Here is an 11,694-nt window from a genome sequence, read left to right on the forward strand (position 1 = left end):
GGATCAGGTTATACACAATGGTATTGGATCAGGTTATACACAGTGGTATTGGATCAGGTTATACACAATGGTATTGGATCAGGTTATACACAATGGTATTGGATCAGGTTATACACAATGGTATTGGATCAGGTTATACACAATGGTATTGGATCAGGTTATACACAATGGTATTGGATCAGGTTATACACAATGGTATTGGATCAGGTTATACACAATGGTATTGGATCAGGTTATACACAATGGTATTGGATCAGGTTATACACAATGGTATTGGATCAGGTTATACACAATGGTATTGGATCAGGTTATACACAATGGTATTGGATCAGGTTATACACAATGGTATTGGATCAGGTTATACACAATGGTATTGGATCAGGTTATACACAATGGTATTGGATCAGGTTATACACAATGGTATTAGATCAGGTTATACACAATGGTATTGGATCAGGTTATACACAATGGTATTGGATCAGGTTATACACAATGGCATTGGATCAGGTTATACACAGTGGTATTGGATCAGGTTATACACAATGGTATTGGATCAGGTTCCCGGTCGGTGTACAGTGAGGCCTCCATGTCTGCTCAGTTTTTCTCTTTGTCTCATATTCCCTGAAGGCAGACAGAAGTCCAAACGTCGAGAAGGAAATCTAGATTAGCAGGTCGTGTCTGATTGCTACTTTACTGCCTGTCTGTAACAATGAACAACATTAATCCACAGATGCTAACGTCACATCACATACTGCCCCTCTTGATGCTTTACGTAGTAACACTCCTGTCGCTGTGCAAGGTAACGACCGTGACACACTTTGCGGTAATGCTCCTGTCACTGTACAGGGTATAGCTCTTGTCACTGTAAGGGGTAACGCTCCAGTCACTGTACTGCACTGTGCGTGGTAACGTTTCTGTCTATGTACGGTGTAACGCTCCTGTCACTGTATATGATAACGCTTCTGTCACTGTAAGTAGCGACTTAACTTATTCGAGTGAGCATAGGGAACATCTTTACTCTCACGAAAGGAGCGATTGATAAAAGGATTTAGAAAAGATAAGATGGAGTAGATTTAGAAAAGATAAGATAGAGTAGATTTAGAAAAGATAATATAAGAGTAAATTAGAAGGGAAGAGCTACAGATAATAATTATCCAAAAGACGATCTCGAAGGCATGAAGTCAGTCATCGATCTTTTTCATCTGTAAAGACTAAACTACTTGATAAAGATCGTTCCATGTGCGCCTCTTACCTTCCTCAGGAACTCTTCTCCTTGCTGTCTCAGTTCCTCATCCTTCTTTCTCCTATATTCCTCTCTTCCACGAAGTTCCTCTTCCAGCCTTCTCTTCTCCCCTTCAATTCTCTTTCTGGCCTCAGCATCCCTCCTTGCCTCCTCTTCAGCCATGAGTTTATCATTCTCCTCTCTTCTTTTCCTCCTTTCTTTTCTCCGCTCTTCCTCTTCCTCCAAACGCCTTTCCTCGTCTTCTCTCTCCTTCTGTATACGCATTCTTTTTTCTTCTCTATCCCTCTCAATCCTTTTTCTTCTTTCTTCTTCTCTCTGTCTCATGAATTTCTCCTCCTCTTCTTTCTGTCTTCGTCTTCTTTCTCTTCTTTCCTGTTCATCCCTCAAATACTTTTCTTCCAACTCCTTTGCGGCTTTTTCTTCCTCTAACCTCCTTTGTCTTCGCTTCTCTCGTTTCTCCTCATCTTCTTTTAGCATCCGCGCCTCTTCCTCTTTTCTTAGTTTCTCTTGTTCTTCTTTCCTCTTTTCTAATCTTTTCTTTCTTTCCTCCTCTTCTTTACGTTGTTGTTCTTCCTCTTCTTTCAGTAACCTCTCTTGCTCTTCCCTGCGCTTTCTTCTCTTCTCAGCCATCTCCTTTTCTTCCTTCATTTTCCTTTCAGCTTCTTGTAATCTCTCTTTCTCCTCTTCTTCCTTTAATTTCTTCCTTTTTTCGTTAAGTTCTTTTTCCTCTTTCTCAAGCTTTTCGATCTCTTCTCTCCTCTTCAATCTCTCTCTCTTGGCCCTCTCGTCCTCCTGCACCTGTTCAAGTGTGTCTTGCCTCAGCCTCTCCTTCTTCTTCCTCAGTATCTCCTCCTGTTGTCTCAGCTCGGCAGCTCGCACGGCCGTCAAGTCTTCGACTGGCTTGACCTTCGCGTCTCTTGGGGACTCTGCCTCACCCCGCCTTCTTCGGGCAGGAGGCTCGGGAGACTTAACTCTCGTGTCATCGTCTTGATCCACGCTCGGTCGCTGCCTCCGCTGCACCTCGGGGGACATGGCTCTAGAAACGGAATCGGCTTTATCCTCCGTGATCTTCCTACTTCCTTCACCTTCCTTTAAACTTGATCTTTTCCTTGTCCTTCGTACGGGCGACATAGCTTTGTCTGCTTCAATCTTGGAACCTTCAGTAGCTTCGGCAGACTCTGAGTCAACCTCTTTCACACTGGATCTCTTCCTGACCTTGTCATTTGCCTTAACCTCGGAGTCTTTGATGGCTTTTGCATCACCCTCTGCTATGCTGGACCTCTTCCTTTCATTGGCTTTAATGGCTGTGGCTTTATCTGCTTCCTTCTCTTCAGCCCTCACTTTGTCTGCCTTCTTCTCTTCACCCTTGGTTTTATCAACTTTCTTCTCCTCAGCCTTGGCTTTATCTTCTTTCTTCTCATCAGCCTTACCTTTGTCTTCTTTCTTCTCTTCAGCCTTAGTTTTGTCTACTTTCTTCTCTTCAGCCTTGGCTTTATCTTCTTTCTTCTCATCAGCCTTAACTTTATCTTCTTTCTTCTCTTCAGCCTTAGTTTTGTCTACTTTCTTCTCTTCAGCCTTGGCTTTATCTTCTTTCTTCTCATCAGCCTTGACTTTGTCTTCTTTCTTCTCTTCGCCCTTGGCTTTATCTACTTTCTTCTCCTCAGCCTTGGGTTTGTCTTCTTTCTTCTCTTCAGACTTTTTGTCTACTTTCTTCTCTTCAGCCTTGGCTTTGTCTTCTTTCTTCTCTTCAGCCTTAGCTTTGTCTGCTTTCTTCTCTTCAGCCTTGGCTTTGTCTTCTTTCTTCTCTTCAGCCTTAGCTTTGTCTGCTTTCTTCTCTTCAGCCTTGGCTTTGTCTTCTTTCTTCTCTTCAGCCTTAGCTTTGTCTGCTTTCTTCGCTTCAGCCTTTGTTTTGTCGTCTTTCTTCTCTTCAGCCTTGGCTTTGTCTTCTTTCTTCTCTTCAGCCTTGGCTTTTTCTTCTTTCTTCTCTTCAGCCTTAGCTTTGTCTACTTTCTTCTCTTCAGCCTTGGCTTTGTCTTCTTTCTTGTCTTCAGCCTTAGCTTTGTCTGTTTTCTTCTCTTCACCCTTTGTTTTGTCTTCTTTCTTCTCTTCAGCCTTGGCCTTGTCTACTTTCTTCTCTTCAGCCTTGGCTTTGTCTTCTTTCTTGTCTTCAGCCTTAGCTTTGTCTGCTTTCTTCTCTTCAGCCTTTGTTTTGTCTTCTTTCTTCTCTTCAGCCTTGGCTTTGTCTTCTTTCTTCTCTTCAGCCTTGGCTTTTTCTTCTTTCTTCTCTTCAGCCTTTGTTTTGTCTTCTTTCTTCTCTTCAGCCTTTGTTTTGTCTACTTTCTTCTCTTCAGCCTTGTCTTTGTCTGTTTTCTTCTCTTCAGCCTTAGCTTTGTCTTCTTTCTTCTCCTCAGCCTTGGCTTTGTCTTCTTTCTTCTCTTCAGCCTTGGCTTTGTCTTTCTTCACTTCAGTCTTGTCTTTGTCTTCTTTCTTCTCTTCAGCCTTAGTTTTGTCTACTTTCTTCTCTTCTGGCTTGGCCTTGTCTTCTTTCTTCTCCTCAGCCTTGGCTTTGTCTTCTTTCTTCTCCTCAGCCTTGGCTTTGTCTTCTTTCTTCTCCTCAGCCTTGGCTTTGTCTTCTTTCTTCTCCTCAGCCTTGGCTTTGTCTACTTTCTTCTCTTCAGCCTTGGCTTTGTCTTCTTTCTTCTCTTCAGCCTTAGTTTTGTCTACTTTCTTCTCTTCGGCCTTGGCTTTGTCTTCTTTTTTCTCCTCTGCCTTGGCTTTGTCTTCTTTCTTCTCTTCAGCTTTAGTTTTGTCTACTTTCTTCTCTTCAGCCTTGGCTTTGTCTTCTTTCTTCTCCTCTGCCTTGGCTTTGTCTTCTTTCTTCTCCTCAGTCTTGGCTTTGTCTTCTTTCTTCTCCTCAGTCTTGTCTTTGTCTACTTTCTTCTCCTCAACCTTGGCTTTTTCTGCTTTCTTGTCTCCAGCCTTTTCTTTGTCTGTCTTCTTCTCTTCTGGCTTGGCTTTGTCTTCTTTCTTCTCTTCAGTCTTTGTTTTGTCTGCTTCCTTTTCTTCAGGCTTGGCTTTGTCAGCTATCTTCTCTCCAGGTTTGGCTATGTCTGCTTTCTTCTCATCAATCTTCGCTTTGTCTTTCTTCTCTTCAATCTTCTCTTTGTCTGCTTTCTTCTCATCAACCTTGGCTTTGTCTTCTTTCTTTTCTTCAGCCTTGGCTTTGTCTTCTTTCTTCTCTTCAGCCTTGGCTTTGTCTTCTATCTTGTCTGCAGCCTTGCCCTTTTCTACTTTTTTCTCCTCAGTCTTGGTTTTGTCATCTTTATTCTCTTCAGCCTTGCCTTTGTCTACTTTCTTTTCTTCAGCCTTGCCTTTGTCTTCTTTCTTCTCTTCAAGCTTGACTTTGTCTTCTTTCTTCTCTTCAGCCTTGCCTTTGACTACTTTCTTCTCTTCAGTCTTTTCTTTGTCTGTTTTCTTCTCTTCAGCCTTGGCTTTGTCTTCTTTCTTCTCTTCAACCTTTACTTTGCCTTCTTTCTTCTCTTCATCCTTGCCTTTGTCTACTTTCTTCTCTTCAACCTTTACTTTGTCTTCTTTCTTCTTTTCAGTCTTTTCTTTGTCTGCCTCCTTCACTTCAGCCTTGGCTTTGTCTGCTTCCTTCAATTCACCCTTGGCTTTGTCTGCCTTCACTTCAGCCTTGGCTTTTTCTGCCTCTTTCACTTCAACCTTGGTCTTGTCTGCCTCTTTCATTTCAGTCTTAACTTTGTCTGCTGCCTTTACTTCAGCTTTGGCTTTGTCTGCTTCTCTGGCCTCAGCCTTGGCCTTTTCTTCCTTTCCTTCAGTCTTGGCTTTGTCCACTTCCTTCACTTCAGCTTTGCCCTTATCTGTTTGCTTCATGGCAGCTTTAGCTTTGTCTGCCTCCTTCATTTCAGCCTTCGCTGCTTTGTCTGCCTCCTTCATTTCAGCCTTCGCTGCTTTGTCTGCCTCCTTCATTTCAGCCTTCGCTGCTTTGTCTGGTTCTTTTCCTTCAGCCTTGGCTTTTTCTTCTCTTACTTCAGTTGTGGCTTTGCCTATTTCCTTCACTTCAGTTTTGACTTTATCTGCCTCTTTTAATTCAGTCTTAGCTTTATCTGCTTCATTTACCTTAGCTTTGTCCGTTTCCTTCATATCGGTCTTCACTTGTTCTGCTTCTTTCAGTTTACTTTTTGCTTTATCTGATTCCTTTACATCAGTCCTGGCTTTGTCCACTTCCTTCTCATCAACTTTGCTTTTTTCTGCCTCCTTCACCTTAGCCTTATCTTCTTTCACTTTAGCCTTGTTTTCCTCCTCTTTAACAGCCTTAATATCTTCTTCCTTTAGACTTTCCCTCTTTCCTGCTTTGGCTTCAGCAGGTCTGGCTTTGTCTGCAGTCCTAGCTTCAGTCTCAGACTTGTCTTTAGCGTCCTTGACAGTCTTTACGTCATCTTTAGCTTCAGAGGAAATCGCTTTTTTACCATCCTTCTGTACAGACTCTTCCTTGAGTTCCTTCGCACTAGGAGTCACTTCTTCCTTTGCCTCAAGTTTTGTTTTCTTGTCTTCTTTTCGCAGCTGCGACTTCTTGTCATCATCCCTCGCCTCCGTGGCGTCAAGTTTTGCCTTCTTGACATCATCCTTGGATACCTCAACAGATCCGGCTTTCTTTGCGTCTTCAGGAGCTGATTCAGCTTTAGCTCTCTGTTTTCCCTCCTTCGTTTTGAATTCCAAGGACAAATCGGCTGAAGCCTCCTCTTTCCCAAAGGCTTTGCCCTTCTTTTTCAGAGACAGTGTTGCATCAGCTGATACAGAAGACTCCTCGTACGTTTGTCCCTGATCATCTGGGACAGCTTTGGCAACATCGTTGACGACAGCTTCACGAGACTTGGCTTTGTTGATGTCATCCTTAGAGACCGCTGAGGGAGATTTCGCTTTTTCAGCATCCTCCTTAGAAGCTGCCTCAAGTAATCTTGCTTTCTTGGCATCATCTTTGGAAACTGCTTCGGGCGACTTGGCCTTTTTCGTAACATCTTTAGAATCATCTTCGGGAGGTACAGCTTTCTTAACTTTATCCTTGAGGGCAGCTTCATCCTCAGGTCTTCCTACTCCCTCCTTTCCCTTCAGGTCCACCGACAGATCTGCTGAAGCCTCGCCTTTCCCGTAGGCTTGCCCCTTCTTTTTCAGTGACAACGTAGCGTCAGCTGAGGTGGAAGATTCCTCAAACCCTTTCTTATCTGCTTCTCTAACCGTCGCTTCGATATCTTGATCTACCTTCGATATGTCCCCGTTCCTTGCTGCAGCGACCTGTATTGAGACTTCCGTGGCCTCTTCAGCAACTGTCGCTTTTCCTTTTTGCGCTGCAACGTCAGATATCTTCTGCTGGGCCTGGCTTTCCGCAATATAACCTTCATCGGCCGCTTCTTCCATTTTGGCTTTACTTTCAGCCATCTTGATCTTTTGGTCTTCCGTATCCTGTGGTTCGGTGCTCTCCGAAGCACGGAACGCGTCTCCTAATGCTACCTCCAGAATCTTTAAGGTCTTGGCCTTTATCTTCTCCGTCATGGAAGCCATTTGACTGACCATCCCAGACTTTTCTTTTCCCTCCTTTGCCTTCAGTTCTATCGACAGATCCGCTGAGGCCTCATCTGTCCCATAGCCTTGGTCCTTCTTTTTTAGCGACAGAGTTGCATCACTTGACACCGTGGATTCCTCATGTCCCTGGTCAGGCTGAACTTTCTGTTTGGTCTCTTGTTCTTCCTTTGAAGGAGTCGCTCCTTCTTTAACACTCTTCACAGTAATATTCTTAGCCTCCTTGGATTCCATCAAACCTTCCATTTCGCTCAAAGAATCGGTACTCATTTCACTAGTTGTCGTAAACTCACTGGAAGGCTCTTCGCTAGGTTCTCGATGTTTCATGGCAGCCTCTTGTTTGGCAAGTAATTCTTGCTTTTTCGCTAAAATCTCCTCTCTCTTGGCAGTTAGATTATCTTTAACAGAGTCTGATTCTTTCTTCTCGACTAATCCTGCTTGATCTTTCTGTGAACTGTCATTAACAGACTCTTCAACAGCCATGACAGAGGCAGTCGCTTTCTGAGATTCAGGTAACTTTCCTAGAGCTAAACTCTTCTGGTCATTTACAGTCGACTCCTCTGTAGCTTTCTTAGGGGCGCCAATGGCTGCCCCAGCTGCTTTCTTATCACTACCATCCACACCAATCACAACAGGAACTTTTCTCGGGCGATCAGGCAGTTTTAGTTCATCAACTGATTCTTCTGGCGCAACCTCTTCCTCCACCTTCGCCGATTTTAGTCCCATCATCGATGCTATGGCTGATGTCATCTCGGAAACCTTGGTTGCAATGGCTGACGTTACATCAGAGACGAAGCTCGATTTCGCGGTCGGAGCTGTTTGTCCATCGGCAGTCTCTTCCTTCTGCTGAAGATCTGCTGCTTCTTTGGCAGCTGTCTCCTGGGGTATATCTTTCGGCTGCGACGCTTCGTCTTGGAGAGGACCTCGTTTCTCCCGCTCATCTGCCTTCTCCTGTGACGAGCCTTCTTTTTGTGATTCAGTCACATCTAATTTTTGTGAAGATGGCTCTTCCTTCTTCTTCTTCTTTTCAGAGGAAGCAACCAGTTCACCGTCCTCCTCGACCTCAGGTGACATGCCTTTATCGCCAGCTTTCCGAATAGTCTCCTCCTGTATCGCACCTTCCTCAGTGATTGTCACAGAAACTCTGGCGAGCTTTGAAGAACCTTTTTTCTCCACGCTTGCCTCAGAATCTTCAGTGGAAACTTTTACGGACTTTGCTTTCTTTACTTTGTGTTCTAGAACCTCCTCTGCGAGATTTTCTTCTTCCAGAATGTCTGCCTTTTGCGTTGCCTGTTCAGTGCTTACTTTCCGTTTCTTCTGTATGATCTTCCCACCTTCGACGACAGTTTCATCGACACTAACTTCAGATGACTGCTCAGCCCTGCCTGCTTCAGTTTTAGGCTTTCCTTTTGCGCCAGAGTCATCCACCACCTTCACCATCTTAACCTCTTCAGATTCAAGCGACTCTGTGAGAGACTCAGTGCTTGGTGTCCTGCATATCTTGCCATCTTCTTGCTTGGCCTGGAGAGCTTCCATTTTCTCCTTAATTTCCTTCTTTCTTGCTTGAATTTGCTCAGCAGTCAGAGCTGCAGCTTCTGCAGCCTTCGCATCTTTTTCATCTGCTGCTTTGCTCTCAAGTTCCTGTTCTATCTTCGCTTTCTTTGGCGTCGCTCCATCTACCTCTGACACGACAACTGACTGACCTTTAGATGCAGCCATTATCTTTTCATCTTCGGAAGCAGACGCAGCCGCAGAACGCTTCTTATCTCCAGCGTCTGCAGCCTTCTGTTCGCCAGCTTTATCGCGAGCCATTTCTGCCACCACAGGTGGCTCTCCAACTGTGGCAGACTCAGCTGCTCCCTCAACAATGCCAGCAACGGCCCTCTCGGGTCGAGCGGCCGGTCTCTGCGATACGATTGCAGCTTCTGCCTGCAAGTCAGCCTCTTGCACGACGATACATTCTACCAGCGACCCACTTCGTTCCTCAGCGACGGTCAACATTTGCGACATATCTTCCTGTTGAAAACGTTAAGGTTAGCATAATCAACGTCAGCTTCTTGGATCATGACTGCTTCTCGAGTCGTATCAGCCAAGACATGGGCTGTGTCGCTCTCTGCCCGCATGTAATCCGCCATGTCTCTGACGTCACCAGATATTCCCATTTGCTCGTAGCCTTCTACTGCCTCGAATAGAGTCTGCTGGGCGTAAGCTTGGGCCTCCTGACCGCTCATCACAGCCAGTTCACCAGGTTGGGAGTACCCTTCCCTGATAGCAACGGCCATAGCCTCTCTATAACTAGGGTCCCGTTGTATTGCCATTTGTTGTTCGGGTGTGTAGCTCTCAAAGGCCTCCGCATGCTCGTAACCATAGTGCTCAGCCTGCTGGACAGGTACCAACATGGAATGTAGTTCGCTGAAATCAGCTTCCGTCTCCTCTGCCTGGTAATACTCAGATATATCCTGGGACGCAGTATAGTACTCCTGTTCCTGCTGCTGCGCAACGCCAGCAGCAGACACTTGGTTAACCGTTGCTTTCTGAGCTTTGGCTTTTTTCACCTTCAAGGTCTCAAGGGCCTCAGCAGTAAGGGCCTCGGCCTCCTCCATGATCAGTGCTTCACGCTGGGTGGCGTCCTTCACTCGCGCCTGTTGGGCCTTTGCTGCCATCGCCTCAAAAGAGGCCACATCCTCCATCACCTCTGCACTGACAACTTTGTAGCCCTCGTGGCCGGAGATGACTGCCTTGGCCTGTTCTAACTTCATCTGCTCTTCAGGTAGCTGCTTCGCCTCTCCAAGTACCTCAGGAGACTGAACGACAGCAGCTTCACCTGGAACCTGGATCTTCTTCGCCGAAGCTTTCTTTGCCTTTTTGGACGGTCTCTCCTCGGACTCCATAGACTTGGCTTGTTCAACTGCTTCGCTGGAGGTCACCGCCAGGGCCTCCTGCGTCACGAAGGTTGGGTATCGTTCGGTCATTTTGCTCATATCGGTCAGGTCTGACAGAGTGCCTCCCTCGGTCAGAATCTGTTGCTCCTCTGCCACCGCCACTTCACGAGCCTCGATGGACCGTTTTGCTTGCTTCTTCTCAGTTCCCTCGGTCTTCATCTTCTCGAGACCCGAAAATACTGCCTGTTCTTCCGCGCGGGCAACGTTCATGCCAGGCATCTCCTTGGCCTCTGCCACAGCCTGTTGGCCACCCTCACCCACGAAGGTCTTGGCTTCGACACTCATTACCTGCGGCTCTTCCATAATAAGGGCTTCACCTCTCCCAAGAACACGTTTCTCTTCACCATGTTCCCGCAGCATAGTTATACCCTGTTCGCTGAGAGATCTGAGGTCGTGGCTTTGTACGTTCTGCTCACTAATGTGAGCCACTCCCTTGCCCTCCACAGACACCGTATGCGCAGACACCTGCTCCTCATCCCACATCTCCATTTCCGGCAGATCTGCTATGTCTGAGCGTAGCGCCTCCCGCTCCTCTACAACTACCGCCTCCAGGGCTGATAACTCCTCGACATCAGCCTCTGTTCGAGCATCATCATAACTAATGTCAGGTAAACTCATGTATTCCTCAAACGCCTCGTTCTCCACGTCGATCACCATCGCCTCCATGATGAGCGGACCTTTGCGAGATGTCTCCCTGGTGAAGCGGAGGGGAGGCAGCTCGGCTTGATTGTTCTCGTGTACTGGAAGAAGCAGATATGAAACATACGAATAAACGTTCAACAAGATGTTAAATCTCCAGCTTAGCCAACTATCCAGAACACAAGACCCACGATACCTTCTGTAAAAAATATTCGTTGCAAACAAATATAAGAATAATTAAGATCCCTATCACAGTTACCTGCATATAAGATACTTAAATAACACCAAGTGAGATCATCCTGATATTTGCATCACACGATCTAACGTGATGTGATTATAAAGTGTCATCACACGACTTTATACCTGACAAATGATCCGAGATTTCATCAGCGTAGATCTCGGCAATCTGTTTAGCCTCAGCCTCGGATATGTCGGGCGTTTCATACAGCGAGAGCGAGACCTCCTTGCCATCGATGCTGAGGGACACGTCGGCCCTCTCGTCCTCGGGACCCGAAGCCTCGGACACGGCCGACTCGTACACAGAAATCTGTGACGACCGCTCCTCGTTGATCGTGGAGAGAGATGGGTTCCTGGCTACACCACGGGCGTCGGCCATAGCCATTGTAGAGGCTATCTTCTCGCCTTCCTTTTGAATCAACTTGTCTGAAACGGAGATTGGGATTGAATTAAGTATGGACTTTGGTATCTCTGTGTATGGAGATTGCAAGCCATGAATCTAAACTATGCCTGATACACTATCTAATACTCCACTCCAACTATCATTCAAGAAAATACTCGTAATAATTGACAACAATGTTTACTTTAGTAGACACTCGAGTGACAAGAAAGGAATGGATGTCCTCAAAGTTATATATATTCTTTCAAGATATCCTTAAAGGATTGAACTATACGTCAAGATCAATATTCCTGTCTAGGCTTCCATATTTGTAGACTTAGATACCTGGGTATCCGTCATGGTTCGACCAGGATGTCTTAAACATCTTTTCACCCTCTGTAGGTAAGGTGAGCTATACTAAATGATAACCACAGACTGCGGCAAACCATCATGCGTTGGCTGCACAAGAGGGTTTCCTAGTTTTCTAACCTCACAGAATAACACAGACGAACAGGCTAAGCTAAATGACAGAACAACTTTCACAACACACTCAAATAACCTTTCTTTCAGAACGAATAAGTATCGTTATATCTCTGTGATGGTGGTTTTGATAAGCAGTATCTTCTAAGGTTTTATGTGCAGTGGCAGTACTACAA

At 45.6% G+C, this 11,694-nt stretch overlaps 1 protein-coding gene across 4 annotated transcripts in view; it reads right to left on the reverse strand.

The window, feature by feature from the left end:
* Nucleotides 1–10,271, reverse strand: part of LOC139757881 (uncharacterized) — a 389,409-nt gene extending 379,138 nt beyond the window's left edge. For all 4 annotated transcript variants that reach the window (XM_071678798.1, XM_071678800.1, XM_071678801.1 and 1 more), the window contains exon 1: nucleotides 1,253–10,271. In XM_071678798.1, coding sequence (XP_071534899.1) covers nucleotides 1,253–8,851 — 7,599 coding nt within the window. In that variant the 5' untranslated portion in view covers nucleotides 8,852–10,271. The remainder of the gene's footprint in view (nucleotides 1–1,252) is intronic.
* Between the last annotated feature and the right edge of the window lie 1,423 nt (nucleotides 10,272–11,694).

This window comes from Panulirus ornatus, chromosome 28 (genome assembly GCF_036320965.1).
Source record: "Panulirus ornatus isolate Po-2019 chromosome 28, ASM3632096v1, whole genome shotgun sequence".
Lineage (NCBI taxonomy): Eukaryota > Metazoa > Arthropoda > Malacostraca > Decapoda > Palinuridae > Panulirus > Panulirus ornatus.